We start from the raw sequence: 15221 nt of genomic DNA, 5'->3' as shown, positions 1-15221 counted from the left end.
TCCTGGGTCCCCCTGCTGGAGAGGCCTTGGCTGCTGATGTTGATGCAGGTTGGCATTGGGGCTCTCAGCTCTGCAGAGGGAGGGGGAGAGGAGAGCTGAGGATCCCGGAGCAGTTGGTGGGGCTGTGTATGTCTGTGTGAGGTGCACACCCACATAATGTATGATACTGCAGTCGCCAGAACATAAAGCCTCCTTCCACGAAATGATTGAGGCTCAGGCATTGTTCTCTCTCTCTCTCTCTCTCTCTCTCTCTCTCTCCCCCCCCCCCTTCCCTCCCTCCCTCCCTCTTTCTCCCTCTCTTCCCTCCCTCCTCTGTCTATTCCTCCCTCCTCTCTCTCCCTCTCCCTTCTTTCCCTCATTCTCTGCCTCCTCCCCTTCTCCCTCCTCCCTTTCTCGTTTCCCTCCTTCTCTCCCCCCTCCCCTCCTGACCAGGAAGGAGGAAAATGCATTGAGTCTTCACTGGGTAAGTTCTCTGACCTTAGAAGTTTCTCTTGAGGTGTAAGGGCTACTGGAGGGGAGGGGTCTGGCTGGGAGACTGTATACAGCGGTCTCCATGGAGGTCTGCAGAACAGGTGTAGTAGCAGGTGAGAGTCCTTGGAGACAAGACGTTGGAATGGACCTCTGCAGCTCTGGCTCCCATATCTGGAAGAGCCCTGTGAGGTCTCTGGATTCCGCCCTGGTTACCAGCTTCCTGCTGACTGCAGAGAAAGAGCTGCTGAGATTGAAGCAGCTGCCAGATCCTGCAGATCTTGTGGTCCTCTACTCCAGCTAACCAGAAAGGGCTGGTTTTCAAGAGTGTCCCAGCCATGTGGAAATGTCTTTGGGGCAGGAATATCATGTATGTTTCCATGTGAGCATGTGAGAGTGATCAGTGTATATGCCTGGGCCATGGAAAGTCAGCCTGTGATGTGTGTGTGTGTGTGTGTGTGTGTGTGTGTGTGTGTGTGTGTGTCCTGTACTGTGGGCACAGGGCATGCACATCAGAGCTGAACATCAAGTCTGTACACAGAAGGCATGTTGCACACATGTGTAAGGTTTGTAATGCCTGTGTGGGCAGTCATTGTGAGTCAGATACAATTTTTGGTTTGTATTTTTGTGTGTGCATGTGTATACCTGGATGTATGCTCAGCACAGGAGCATTGTGTGTGTATATGTGCTATGTGGGTACAAATATGTGCTCTGCGCTGCATGTGTATGGCTGTGTGTGACATATGTCCTGAGTGTTGTGTGTGTGTAGCATCTGTGGAGGCAATGCTTCTCCAGAAGCCCTGCCGTGTTCTGATGCTCTGGTCCCTGTCCTGGACCAGTAGTGCTGTGGGACTGTACATCAGGTTGAACAGAAGTGGATAAGCACCTGGCCCTAGGTGAGATGATCTGCTGCCTGCTCCAGGTCATCTTAGGGTTTATGCCATGGGGAGCTCCGCATTTGTCCACATGCCAATCACCCTGATGGGGAACAAGCGTTGAGGTGTGTGGGTATGTAGGGCTGAGTATAGTGTGTGGTGTAGTATGTGTGTATCTGTTGGATATGTTGTATATTATATACTGTGTGTGTATGTTAAATGTGTTGTATAGTATAAGGTGTGTGTTTGTGTCTGTTGAGTGTGTTGTGTCTTGTGTTCTATGTATATGTAGTGTGGTATTGCCTGGAGTTTGCACTGTGTGTCACATGTGGCATGTATGTGTATGTGCGCTCCAAGCTGAACGCTCATTTTGTCCCCTGGGTTGGTGGCTGCCCTCTCTGGATCCCAGCACAACTCCTTCATAGTCATCCCCAGGGAGCTGGTACTCCATTGTTCTCAGAACTCACACCCACTTCCTGCACTTGGCTCATCTGAGTCTCTATGCCCTCAGCCTCAGACACTTACATTCTTGCAGGCAAATAGAAGACCCAGGGTCCGTGAGACTCAAGGGCTGGTACTGCTGCTCTGGGCTTCAGGCTGGGCAGTGAGCTCTCCCACACTCACTCATAGGCTGGGAGCATATCATATATTTTGGAACGTTATAGGACTGCAGTAGCAGTTGCATCCCAAGATAATTCTCCACATGGTGGCAGAACCATCCATCTCCCTATGCTGATGGCTGCTGTATTTCCACTTCCAGCCCTGACTCTAGAAACTTCCTCGATGCCTCCCCATTCTGCACCTCAGTGAGGGTCCACAGGGCCTTCACCATGGCCTCTCAAACATGCATCCACCTGACCCACATCGACTCCTTTCTTGGTCTTTCCATCTGAGCCCTGTCCTAGCATCTCCTCACTCTCTATAGACTGTCCTGATGCTGTCCAATGCCTCATCCCAGCATCTCCTCACTCCCTATCAACTGCCCTGATGCTATCTAATGCCCTGTCATGCCATCTCCTGAGAGAGACTCTGATTTATCCTTATCCCCTCCCCAGCTACGGCCTGGCTGAGTCCTGATCCATCTCTCCTGACAGTCAATCTGGCCCCCTCACCTCTACCTGTGCCTCTACTGACTCCCCTGGGATCTGTGGGTCCCCTGAAGCCCTTTTAAAGCTGCATATTAGAGCATGTTGCTCCTTTGCTTAAAACCATTGGTGACTCCTGCTGCAAAAGCCCCCTGGGCCTGTGAGACTCCCAGAACTGTAACTGGTCCTTCCCCTGCTTACTCACTCAGCAGTGGTCCCACAGTATCTATCCTGGAGCCATAATGTAATGCATCCAACACCCTTCCCTGGAAAGAAGCTGCTCTCTCTCCACCCACTAGACTGATGGGGAAACTGAGACTTAGATTTCCCACAACAGTGTTTTTAAAGGGGGCTGGAGAAATGGCTCAGCAGTTAAGAGCACTGGCTGCTCTTCCAGAGGACCCAGGTTCAATTCCCAGTACCTGTACGACAGCTTACAACTGTCGGTAACTCCAGTCCAGGGGATCTGATGCCCTCTTATAGCTTCTAGAGGAATTAGATACACAGCCATACATTCAGGCAAAACATCATGCACATTAAAAAAAATAAAAAGGAAAAACTTAAATAATATTAAAGAGCAGACATAGATTGCTTATTAAGGTCAAGGACATTTTAGGCTTCACTGTTTCTATGCTCCTAATATCCCCGAGAAGCAGGTGTCCATCCTTCCTGTCCACGGGTGGGTGTACTGAGGCTCAGGGATGCTGTAGACTCAGCACCTGAGCCCTCAGTTTCCTCGGTAGAGAGCTTGGCAACATATAAGGTCCCCTCCACCTTTCATAGTGGGCTGTTTCCTGCATCCACACAGGAAAGGCAGCTTCATGCTGGCACCACTCACTGTTATTAGTGGGAATGGCAGAATACCATGCACACTCCAAGACCTGCCCCAGTGTAGGTATCCATGCTGCACGGCACCAGGTCTCTGGATGCAGTGTCCTGGGCAGGTATCTATAGGATCCAGAGCCAGTATGTAGTCCAGCCCAACCCATGGCTGCCTCTCAGAGCTGCCTCTTCCTACTCCTCCAGGCCTGCAGGGCATCAGAGAAAACACCAGCAAGATGGATGGCCCCAGCAATGTCTCACTGGTGCATGGTGATACCTCTCTGGGCCTGCCAGAGTACAAGGTGGTCTCAGTCTTCCTAGTGCTCCTGGTGTGCACCACAGGCATTGTAGGCAATGTCATGGTGGTCCTGGTGGTGCTGACCTCACGAGACATGCACACACCCACCAACTGCTACCTGGTCAGCTTAGCTCTAGCTGACTTAATTGTGCTGGTGGCTGCGGGGCTGCCCAATGTCTCTGACAGCCTGGTGGGGCACTGGATCTATGGACATGCTGGCTGCTTGGGCATCACCTACTTCCAGTATCTAGGCATCAATGTCTCCTCCTGCTCCATCCTGGCATTTACAGTGGAGAGGTAAGTACCCACAGGCTACCCCATGCCTTCTTCCTTCTCACTGTTTTCCTTAATGACGATCCAAGGAGTCTGGATTCAAGCAGGGATTCCTGGTAAATTGAGGCTCCACTGAACAGAAGAGGAACTGGGCCAGTGTGGGGTGCTCAAAGAACCAGCAAATGTGGGCATTTGCTCTGCTTCTAGATTACTGTAGGGCCTCAGGAAAAGTCCCTGCCTTCCTGTGAGTTTGGATTTCCCATCCGGAACACAGGCACTTGGATGGTCTTTCTCACCCCCCCCCCCCCCCCAACTACTGGGGATTGAACCCCGGTCTCCGACCTACGAGGCTAGCCATACCTCCAATCTTTAAAAAAGTTAAACTTGAGATGGATTTGTTAAGGTTGACTATAGACTTGTGATCCTCCTGTCTCTGTCTCGAGGAACCGCAATGACAAGCTGCACTACTGTGCTCAGCAATGGTGTGACTCTTGAGTCTCCTCCAGCCTGAAGTTTTTGTTTTCATGCTTGTTGGTTCATTTTATGAGACAGGGCTTTTACGATGAATGCATGCTTGGAATATCAAGCCAGCCTGGATCTCTCTTTGTAGCTGAGGCTGGCTCAAACTCCCTGCGATCCTACTGTTTCAAACCTCCTGGGTCCTGGACTTACAAGTGTGTACCACCATGTCTGGCTTACCTCTGATTTTAACACCCGAGACACATGGCCCAGTGGTCGAACATGCTGATCCAAAGCATGAATTTAGGGGCAAACTCAGCTGTCTCCACAGCAGGAGTTGAGGCTTTGGGCTCAGTAACTTGTTAGGGCTACTCAGAAGCTGAACAAACCCATATCCCAACACTGGGTCTGCTTCTACAAGCTGGGGACAAGTCAGAGTGGGGATGTCTCATCTGCACCATGTGACTGTCCCCAGGGGCCTAAGTGTGAGCAATAAAGAGATCTGCCTGTGAGTGCTGTACAGTATAACTCCCTGCCTTTGGTGGAGGGTAGCGGAAACGCTTTGACTGCAGGTGGTGGTCGAAGGTTCCTGAGAGGCACAGGCATAGAGTCACAGGACAGGGCATGCCCAGGCTGCTTTCTGATCCTCTTGGGAGGCTGGCTTTGTTCTGCCCCTCCTTGAAGTGTCCTCACCCTAAACCTTTGCAGCCCTCTACTTCTGCCCCTGCAAAGCACAGCTCAGCCACTGTTACTCAAGGCTCAGCTTGGAATAGATGTCTCAGACTTAAGGCAGGCAGTCCCATGACCTCAGGAGCCAACATGCCTTGCCTGTGCCCCACAGGTACATCGCCATTTGCCACCCGATGAAAGCACAGACTGTGTGCACTGTGGCCCGGGCTAAACGGATCATCACAGGCATTTGGGGGGTCACATCCCTCTATTGCCTACTCTGGTTCTTCTTGGTGGACCTCAATGTCCATGACAATCAGCGCCTGGAATGCGGCTACAAGGTGTCCCGAGGCCTCTACCTGCCTATCTACCTGCTGGACTTCACCATCTTCTTCATCGCGCCCTTGCTGGTGACCATGGTGCTCTATGGGTTCATTGGAAGGATTTTATTTCAGAGCCCATTGTCTCAGGAGGCCTGGCAGAAGGAGAGACAACCCAATGGGCAGGGCGAGGGTGCACCAGGTAGCTGCTCTAGGTCCAAGGGCTCCATGTCCTCCAGGAAGCAGGTTAGGAGTCCTCCTGGGTACAGGTGGGGGTTGCATGTGGGTAGAGTTATGGGGAGAGGCACAGATATGCAAAAGAGCATAAAATACACAGGATATGACTAGCAAAGCAGATAAGTAAGCAGTCACTTGGTCTCTTATTTGTCCATCCATCTATACATCTATTAATCCATCTATTCATACATTCATCCATCTATCCATCCATTACATACATACATATATCCATCCATACATTGGAAACACAATCATATGCCCTCCTTGAACTACTACAGTGGAACCAAGTAAACACAACCCTGTCCAAAGACAGGAAGAAAGGAAACATGGGGACAAATGATGCTGGGGAACAGGAGTTAGGGGGTAGTTTAGGAGGCCTTGCTAAGAGGTGACAAATGGATAGAGCTCTGATGTTGACAAGGGAGAAAGCCAAGCTGGCTGCGGGGAAGTATTCCAGGAAGGGGAACAACCAAGGTTGAGGCTGAGGTGGTAAGCTGAGCAGAGAAGGGACTTTAAATGTATAAAATGGGAACATTCAAGAATGGGGAGAGAGGGGTTGGGGATTTAGCTCAGTGGTAGAGTGCTTGCCTAGCAAGCACAAGGCCCTGGGTTCGATCCTCAGCTCCACATACAAAAAAAAAAAAGAATGGAGAGTAGCTGAAAATGAGGTGGGTGAACCCAAAGTCACAGTGGGGACCCTATCTGGGGCCAGGGACTTTGTAATAGAATTGTGTCCTTGGAAATCCAATATTTGGGGGGAGCTCAGGGTGGTGGCTATCCTGATCCTGTCTGAGTCCCAGTTCTGAGAGATGCTCCAAGCTGCTGGTTTTGGCATCTGGTGCATGTGGATCCCTGTGGTCAGCTTCTCCCCATGCTTGTTGAATGTGTCTCACAGCCATGACCTCCCCCCCCTTTCCTCTCCACAGGCCACCAGGATGCTGGCAGTGGTTGTGTTTCTTTTTGCAGTGCTGTGGACCCCCTACCGCACACTGGTGTTGCTCAACTCTTTCTTGGCCCAGCCTTTCCTGGACCCCTGGGTCCTGCTGTTCTGCCGTACCTGTGTCTACACCAACAGTGCCATCAACCCTGTCATCTACAGCCTTATGTCCCAGAAGTTCCGGGCAGCCTTCCTGAAGCTGTGCTGGTGCAAGGCAGCTGGGCCACAGAGGCGTGCAGCATGCACCACCGCCAGCAGCTACAGTGCTGTCCAGGAGACCCCAGTAGGAACTAAGAAGCTGCAGCTGGGCTCCAGTGAGGCCTCAGGTCCCACAGCAGCTGGGTCCTTGCATTGCCAGCAAGAGCCCCACTTCAGTGTGCTCTGAGGAGCCCTGCCTGGCCCCTGACTCCACTCCCTGTGTTGACTTGCTCGCTGGTCTGGTTGATATCTTCTCTGAGCGCTAGTGAATTGCCAGGAGAGGGACAGACAGCACATTGCTTACAGGTCACCAGAGGTCCCTTTACCATGAAGGAGGACACTGGAATGTTTTCAGCTGGATCCTGTGTGGGTAGTTCTCTACTCCGAAGGATGCTGCTGGGAACAGAGAGGAAGCTGGAGGTCCAGTCTTCACCTCCTGTATGATCAAAACCTTTCATCTGTTTCCATTCATTACTTTAAGCATCTTTTGGGGCGGTTCTTATTGAAGGACTGTGCTTCCAGGTTTTGATCACGTCTGTCCCTTGGTGAGACCACGCGCACAGGTTTTAAATGTGGTCATTGGACAGTGGGGGTTACATACAATGGGTGTCCAGCCAGTCACACTGGCAGCCAGGGCTGCTCCATGATGTTCATCACTGGCCCCAGCGCCCCTTCCAGTCTTCCATTAAGGTGGGCAGCCCTGTAAGAGAGCCCACCAAGCAAGCTCACCCACCACAGATGTTCTTGAAGGAGACCATTTTGTCTTCCCCACCAGCACCAAGAAGCTGCCTCCACCTCCTTGGCCCCAAATGTGCAAGCCTGGCTCTCTGGACCCACTGTGCCAGTGGCTATCCTAAATGGTATGTCTTTACTTGGAGGCACACTGTCGGCTCAAGAGATGTCAGGAAAAGCTTCTCCTGGGAGCCAGCTCCATCACTGCCTACAGGACTACTGGCTGAGCCCGAGGACAGCAGGCCTCCACGTCCCATACCGTAAATGGGATCAGTGACCCTACCTTGGTCCTGGGACCTCAAAGCTGAGGGACACTGTAGCAAACATGTTTCAACAAGCAGGAGTGGCCACTCTGGGACTGGAGACCTCAGGAAGGCAGGAACTGGGGGATGCTTGCATGTGTATGTGCGCGGGCGGGGGGTAGGGGCAATGGTAGTTGGACCAGGTGATTCAGCCTACTCACACAGCTTCTGCCTTTCTGGCTGGATGTGGTCCTAGTGACTCATCCCTGCTCTAGAGACCTGGGGTACTCCAAAGTAGATGTGGCTTTTTAGGGGTTCTGATTGCTGAGTCTGGTCTGGTGGGGTAGGACATTTAGAACCTCATGGGGGAAGAAAGGGCCTTACCAAGGGGAAATACAAAGGTTGGAGGCCACCCAGGGCAGCTGGAGCCCTTGCGGTGTCCCCATGCTGTAGTCTCCAGCCTGAGAGGCACGTCTCTGGAAGCCCACACACCAGGCTGGCTGTCCTGGGGCAGGGCTTGCTCCACCCTCTACCTGAGCCAGCTGTTCCTGCCATCTTTTGATGACCCTGTGACTTAAGACCATGGTGTTCTTCCTTACCACACCCATGTGACATGCATGTGTCCCCTGGCTGATGTGGTTGGACAGACCTGATCCTTATGTGCCCTGTCTCCTCCATCATTATCTGAGATCAGAGCTTCTGTCCACTGTGATGTAGTCAAATGTGGGGACAAACATGGAGGTATGGCAAGACAGGTCCAGCCATGGTCTCTCATGCTGCCTGCTCTGCCTGTGTGAGCGGCAAGCACCACACCACCCAGCTGTATGACCTCTCTCTATGACTGTGGCCTGAACAAAACATTGCTGACATCAGACACACCAACTGTTTTCCTGGTCTATCTTATGCTAACTGCTCCCTGGAAGCACAACATTATCCCTAGCATGGCTGCATGGCATCTGTTGGAGGTATGTGGCAGCCATCACCTCACCTCACCTCACCACAGCTTACACCGGCCTGTGCTTTAGGAAAGCTAGTCCATGATGCTGACAGCCAGGTGATGGAACCCACAGGTATGGATGATGCCTGTTGACTCAACTCTATACACTGTCCCTACCCCCGGGTCCCCCAGGGGCACCTGAGCACTGTCTTGGCCCTTCCTGAAAAACTCTCTCCTAGTGTTCTTGCACCACCTCGAGAAGGAATTCAAACAGCTCACAAATGGTCGTAGCAGAAGCTAAACTGAGCTGCATCCCCAGACCCAGTGAAATTTCATGGAAAGAATGCAAGGCAGTCAAGACAGGAGTCATGAGGAGGCTCTTTCCTTGTCCTAAACTTTTCCCTCCTGACCCCAAGGTGGAGTTCCGAAGTTTGATAACTTCAAGAGCCATGTGACTTGCTGTCCATTGCACATTGCACATTGCCTAGAAGTTACCTGTAAAGTCCATCAGGGGTCAGAATGGCAATGACAATGACATAGTTGAGTGAGCTTTAGTTCACTGGAGCTGGGGTCTGGCTGGTTGAATCTAGTTCTTTCCTTATTGTATGTATCAGAGGCAGCTAAAGCATCCTTACTCCAGAAGCTGCAAGTATAAAATGATATATTCCCAGAATCCTGAATTTTAACCCCTTCTTTGTTTTGTTTTTTGAGACAGGGTTTCTCTGTAAAATAGTCCTGGCTGTCCTGAAACTCACTCTGTAGACCAGGCTGGCCTCAGATCACAGAGATCCACCTGCCTCTGCCTCCCGAGTGCTGGGATTAAAGGCCTGCGCCACCACCACCACCTGACTTTTTAACTCCTTCTTGTCCACTCTTGTCTAGCTAACCATTAATGTCACTGTGATTATGTATTTAATGTCACTGTGCATGGGGAAGGAACAGAGTTCTGATCATCTCCAAGTATGGCCAGAGCCACTGGCCATCAGTCTGTTGATACCAGAAGAGGAGGTGCCTGTTCAGCGGGACAGCCACAGAAAGAAGCTGTCTACAGATCTTGAGCTCTGCATGTTAGCAGTAAGAGCTGCTCACGGTGTACAGGACAGTAGCCACTGGGGAACCAGGTCAGTGGCCTGTGTCAGATGTGGAACTGAAGATCACATCATGACAGACACTTGATGCCACACACCTGGCAGTACTCCCTTTCCTGAGTGAACTTGGGTCTTGTAGGGCCAGCTCAGACTGTGGCTAGGCAGAGCTCTCGAGGTCAGCTCTGTGCCATCCTCCAAGACCACTGTACTTCAACTCTGCCTGGCTGTTGCCTTCCATAGCTTCTCTTTTGTAGAGCATGGCGTCAGTGACCACTCCCTCTCTTGGCTTGGAATGCTGTTTGGTAAAGTTGCTGGTTGGTTGGTGAGTGTTGCCTAGACATATGGTGTCCTATTATACTGGCTTTTCTCTGTTGAGTGGCGACCTTATTGCTCTGGTATGGGGTGAAGCAGGTCAGCAGCCCCAGGATCGCATGGGTCTTGGAAATGGCCACTGTGGACTCTGGAGAACAAAAACCATGGAGCAGACCTCAAGGGTCCCTCTGGCCCTGAATCAGGGTCTGTTTACACTTGCGGCAAGAGCTCTGTCCTGAGGAGGCAGCTGAGAACCCATGAATGGAAAGGTTGCAGAGACAGACATGGAAGACACGAACCTTCTTCAAGACTGCCTAATGACACACAGACTTTTGTAAATGCATACATTTGCTTATGGATAACATAAAGTCTTCTACATACATGCAAGCTGTGCTTGGAACAGGCTTGGGCAGACTGTCTTATGCATGCTTTCCCTAGAGGCCAGGTGATCATGGATGCCTGCTTCCAAGCTTGGGCTCTGGAACTTTCTCAGGTCACAGCATACTACAGACACCTTGTCTCTCTCTCCCATGAGACCCAGGAAGCCCCAGGTCCTCCACAGTCAGGTACAGCTACTCAGTCAGCAGTCACTCAGGGTAAACCCTGAAAGATGCTGGCCTACTCTATGACATGATGGCCTCCTCCCCTGAGGAGGCTAGGTGCTTGCTCAGGGTTTCCCACAGACAAGCAGATGCACATTGCTGTGAGGAGTGTGGTCTAGTGGCACAGTAATTAGCCTCTAAGCACAGGGCTTGGCAGCCCCATTTGTCACCCGCAGTTCATCTTAAAACCACCTAGGGAATTAGAAGGCCATCAGTGTGGGTATTATGGGATTTGTCAGTCCTTCTCACTCCCCGCAGCTGCTGGGAGCTGCAGATACTAGAAGACAAAGTACCTACCAATCTTTCTTTGAGTGTCCTAGGCCCTGTAAGGGCAAATAGGAGTCAGAAATGAAAAATAAGGAAACAGGTTAATTCTTGTTGGTAAGAGAGGGGAAGGGTTTCCATATTCATAGTTATTTTACTCTAGACAACATAATGTGTTAGTTGCTTCCTGTGCTTGGTTTGTTTTGTCTTGTCTTTTTTAAAAAGCAATTTATTTATTTTTATTTCATTTGCATTGGTGTTTTGCCTCCATGTATGTCTGTGTGAGGGTGTCAGATCTTGGAGTTACAGACAGTTGTTAGCTGCCATGTGAGTGCTGGGAATTGAACCTGGGTCCTCCAGAAGAGCAGCCAGTGCTCTTAACTGCTGAGCCATCTCTCTAGCCTCCTGTCTTTTATATTTTCAAGATATTACGCATCTATGAGGCAAGGTTTGTGTTCATGACTGCAGTGCCTGCAGAGACCAGAAGAGGGCATTGTATCTCCTGGAGCTGCAGTTAACAATGGTTGTGAGCCACCCAGTGTGGGTGCTGGGAACTGAACTCAGGTCCCCTGCAAAAGTAGCAAGTGCTCTTAACTGCTGAGCCATTTCTCCAGCCCTCTGGGTCTGTTTTGTGATGTTTTTAAAAGGCAGGGTCTTGCTATGGTAACCCAGGTTGACCTTGAACCCCAGATCCTCCTATCTACAGCTTATGAACTGAGGAGCTGCTCTTCTGAACCATGATCAAAAGCAGGGGGTTCTTTCTCACAGTGTCTGGCAAGGGGAACTCGTGAATGGAACAGGGAGGGCAGATGTTGAGGAATGGAGTCAAGCACAGGAAATACACAATAAAGCAGGGCACCCAGCCAGGTGGGCATCTGTGATCCAGTGTGCTCTCTCATGGAGGGGAACAGGAAGCCCAATGCAGCTTATGGTATAATGCTGGGACAGTTCAGGAAGGTGACAGTTAAAGGCGGCCAAGGAAGGATGCCCCAGGATGAAGCCCCTGGTACAGGCCTCACAGAGGAGAACGCAGCAGCCCTGCACCAGCCACTGAGAACAAAAGCAAGCAGTGTCATCTGGTTTGGCTCCCCTAAGACCAACTGGAACGGAAGACAGAAACAGCTGCTGTTCTGGGGAGGGGGTGATTTGATTTGGGAGGAGGCAAGGAAGGAAGAGAAGTGAATAAAATGTACAATACGGAGCCAGTCACACCTGACTTGGTCCCACTGGGGACCTTATGTACAGCTGTGGGGTTTGTCCTCCACATCCATCCTCCCAAGGACAGATGGCATTTGCCATGACCCCCATCCTCATTGGTTGATGGCTTCCCTGGGTATCAAACCTCTATTCTTGTGACCTCCATCCTGGGGCAGAGAAGAACCATGTAACTTAAATGCTGGGCACCCACACATAGCACTGAGTTGGAGTGGGGCCGAGGTAGGTGGTAGGGCACACAGAGAATCCACTATAGACATGGCATCATTGAGGCTCTCAGAGCACACTGTCCTTGATCTTGAGTGCAAGAGATAAGGAACTATGTGGACAAGACACTATGTTCAGAACAGCAACTGTGCCAGGTGGTGCCACTGTGACTGAGGATAGCTGCTCAGGGAGTGAGGCACGTAATAGGTGTCCCCTAAGTAGCTCGTGGGTGACACAGATGCATGAGAAATAGAGGCTCAGCTCCCCTAAACAGACTACAGAAAGCTGGGCTCACACAGATGAGGCCCTCCAGAGGGGACCCACTGCACCACAGATGGGCAGACCAAAGCTCCTATTTCTCTGCTGGGAAACCCAGGCCCTAGGAAGAGAGGGAACTTGCCTGTCTGTCTTAGTAATGCTGTCCTGGTTCCCATGCTTGATGCTTGTAAGAATGACAATCTATTATAGTCCAGGAAGCACAGAGGCTTCTCTTCTGGTCAAGTTAGAATTGCATGTACTGTGGCAGGTTTTGTAACTCCTAAAAAATGATCAGGGTTCCTGATATCTCTAGGTGATTAAGGGAAACATTCCATATGCTGTCCTGGCCCTGAAGGTGCCCTTGACCCAGGATGCAAAGGTCAAGGCAGGAGGAGCCAGGTTCAGCCACAGGATGCCAGCATTGCATTTCTAGTTCAAATGAAGAAAACCAGAAGTCAGACTGAGTCCGAGTTGTTTGTGCTGTCCTGCTGACTAGATTCAACACTGAAGAAGCCACCTGGCGAAAGGCACTGACCAGGGGACCCATTTCAAGATAATAAGGAGGGGATGGAAGGAGGTGGGAGGGAGGCAGATGGCCCAGGGATCTTCTAATAGGTCAGGAAGTCGGGAGAGGCAGAAGTGGCTGAGGGAGATGGAGCCCTCAGGGGTCTCTTTCAAAACCACCAGGGCTTTGGTGCTGAAAAGGCACAGGCCTGGCATGCCAGGGTCCTCAGTCCTCACTTGTGTTCAGACCAACTGCTCAAGGCACCAGCTGGCACCTCTAGACACACTGGTTTCTGTCTTTTTTCTCAAGGCCTCACCAAAGATCCCACACGGCCCAGATAAAGGACAAAAGAAAGCACTTCCCACTTCCCACTGGGTGTTTGGTCCCCACCTGCATCCAGCTCAGGCTGGAGCTTGCAGACTCCATTCTACAGACCCCCACTGACTGCCGCCTACCCTCCCCCTAAGCTAAGCTGGACAGTTTCTCTGCTCCTCGAAGCATTCCATTCCACATGCACATAAATTATCTTTTAATTGAAAGTTTATAAGCTCTTTAATCTTGCTTATTATAGCTGAGATGATATGTGTTTGTACAGTTTTATTGAATAATGAATGTCCTTGCCTCCCAAATGCCCATTTAGTTTGCTTTTCATGGCTGTGTGGGAGGTAGAGTAGGGGGTAAAAGCCCTGCCTCTGCAATGCTTAAAACTTGTGGCTTTAGGGGATAGGGGGATGGCTTAGTCGGTAAGGTGCCTACCACACAATCGTAAGGAGCTGAGTTCAGATCCTCAGCACCCGTGAAAAAGCTGGGCATGTTGGTGCATACCTGTAATCCCAGTGTTGCGGAGGGAGAGGCAGGAAGATTCCTGAAAACTCACTGGCCAGCCAGCCTAGCTGAATCTGGGAAATCCAGATCTCAGTGAGACACTTGGTCACACACACAAAAATAAGTTGGGTGGGGCTGGAGAGCTAGCCCAGAAGTTTGCTGTTCTGCAGGGGATCTGGATTCAGTTCTCAGCACTCACACAGAGGCTTGCCACCACCTGTAACTCCAGTTCCAGAGAGTCTGATGCCATCTTCTGACCTATGTGGGCATTGCACACGTGTAATGCACAGAAAAACATGTAGACAAGACATTCATACACATAAAACAAAAATAAATAAATCTGTTTTGTTTGTTTTTCAAGACAGGGTTTCTCTGTGTGGTCTGGCTATCCTGAAACTCACTTTATAGACCAGGCTGGCCTCAAACTCAGGATCCACCTGCCTCTGCTTCCCGAGTGTTAGGATTAAAGGTGTGGGCTGCCACCACCACCCAGCAAAAATAAAAACTGATCTGACACATATTCATTGGCTAGTAAGTAGCTAAACAACTGTGGTAACTCCAAGCTGTGGAATGCCATTCAGACTGGGAAAGAATAAGGCATCAGGCTGGAGAAATGGCTTAGAGGTTAAGAGCACTGACTGCTCTTCCAGAGGTCCTGAGTTCAATTCCCAGCAACCACATGGTGGCTCACAACCATCTGTAATAGGTCTGGTGCCCTCTTCTGGTCATACCTGCTGTATCCAAAATAAATAAATAAATAAATAAATAAATCTTTTTAGAGGAAGAAGGAGAAGAAGAAGGAGAAGAAGAAGGAGAAGAAGAAGGAGAAGAAGAAGAAGAAGAAGAAGAAGAAGAAGAAGAAGAAGAAGAAGAAGAAGAAGAAGAAGAAGAAGAAGAAGAAGAAGAAGGCGGCATCAAGAAGATCCCAGAGGACACACTGCTGAGAAGGAAAGCCAGAGGCTACAGGATATGAAACACCCATGACAGAAGCCTCCAGAACAGGGAGAGGTCTCCAGGTACTTAAGGGATGGAGGAAGGGATAGAGATGTGCCTGCTCATGGGCTCAGAGACCTTATGTGATGGTGGGGAGGCTCTGGAGCAAGTTAGAGGTGAAGGCTGTACAACTTTGTGAACCACTAAATATTACTCACTTGTGCATGCTAAAGAGCAGAGAGAGGTATTCTGTGAATTTTATTTCAATTAAAAACAAGGTGGACCAAGAGACGACAGCTGAGGGATGTGGGCTGTGTGATTCCCCCGTGACCTTGGCTTACCATGCAGTTCTGGGACCCAACCCTCTCTGGGATAGGCGCAGGGCTGAGGCCTGTTGTGTTTGGTGACCCTTGTTGGCACTTTGCCTCACTGAGACAAAACAGAGACATTGTGGCCAGGA

At 50.6% G+C, this 15221-nt stretch overlaps 1 protein-coding gene across 1 annotated transcript; it reads left to right on the top strand.

Moving 5' to 3' along the window:
* LOC118584203 (thyrotropin-releasing hormone receptor-like) lies at window positions 1–9285 on the top strand. The gene is made up of 5 exons (XM_036188282.1): window positions 1–48; window positions 433–463; window positions 3455–3845; window positions 5122–5515; window positions 6433–9285. The coding sequence occupies exons 1-5, from the start codon at window positions 37–39 to the stop codon at window positions 6826–6828; spliced, it is 1224 nt and encodes a 407-aa protein (XP_036044175.1). The 5' UTR covers window positions 1–36; the 3' UTR covers window positions 6829–9285.
* The last annotated feature ends 5936 nt before the right edge of the window (window positions 9286–15221 follow it).

This window comes from Onychomys torridus, chromosome 5 (assembly GCF_903995425.1).
Source record: "Onychomys torridus chromosome 5, mOncTor1.1, whole genome shotgun sequence".
Taxonomy (NCBI): Eukaryota; Metazoa; Chordata; class Mammalia; order Rodentia; family Cricetidae; genus Onychomys; species Onychomys torridus.
The sequence above is the reverse complement of the archived record's forward strand: the minus strand, read 5'-3'. Positions and strand labels throughout refer to the sequence as shown.

Bases quoted from the DNA above. Each gene is read 5' to 3' on its own strand.
- LOC118584203 (XM_036188282.1), top strand. The intron at 464-3,454 runs GTAAGTTCTCTG...CTACTCCTCCAG, and splicing joins ATGCATTGAGTCTTCACTGG to GCCTGCAGGGCATCAGAGAA. The intron at 5,516-6,432 runs GTTAGGAGTCCT...TCCTCTCCACAG, and splicing joins CCATGTCCTCCAGGAAGCAG to GCCACCAGGATGCTGGCAGT.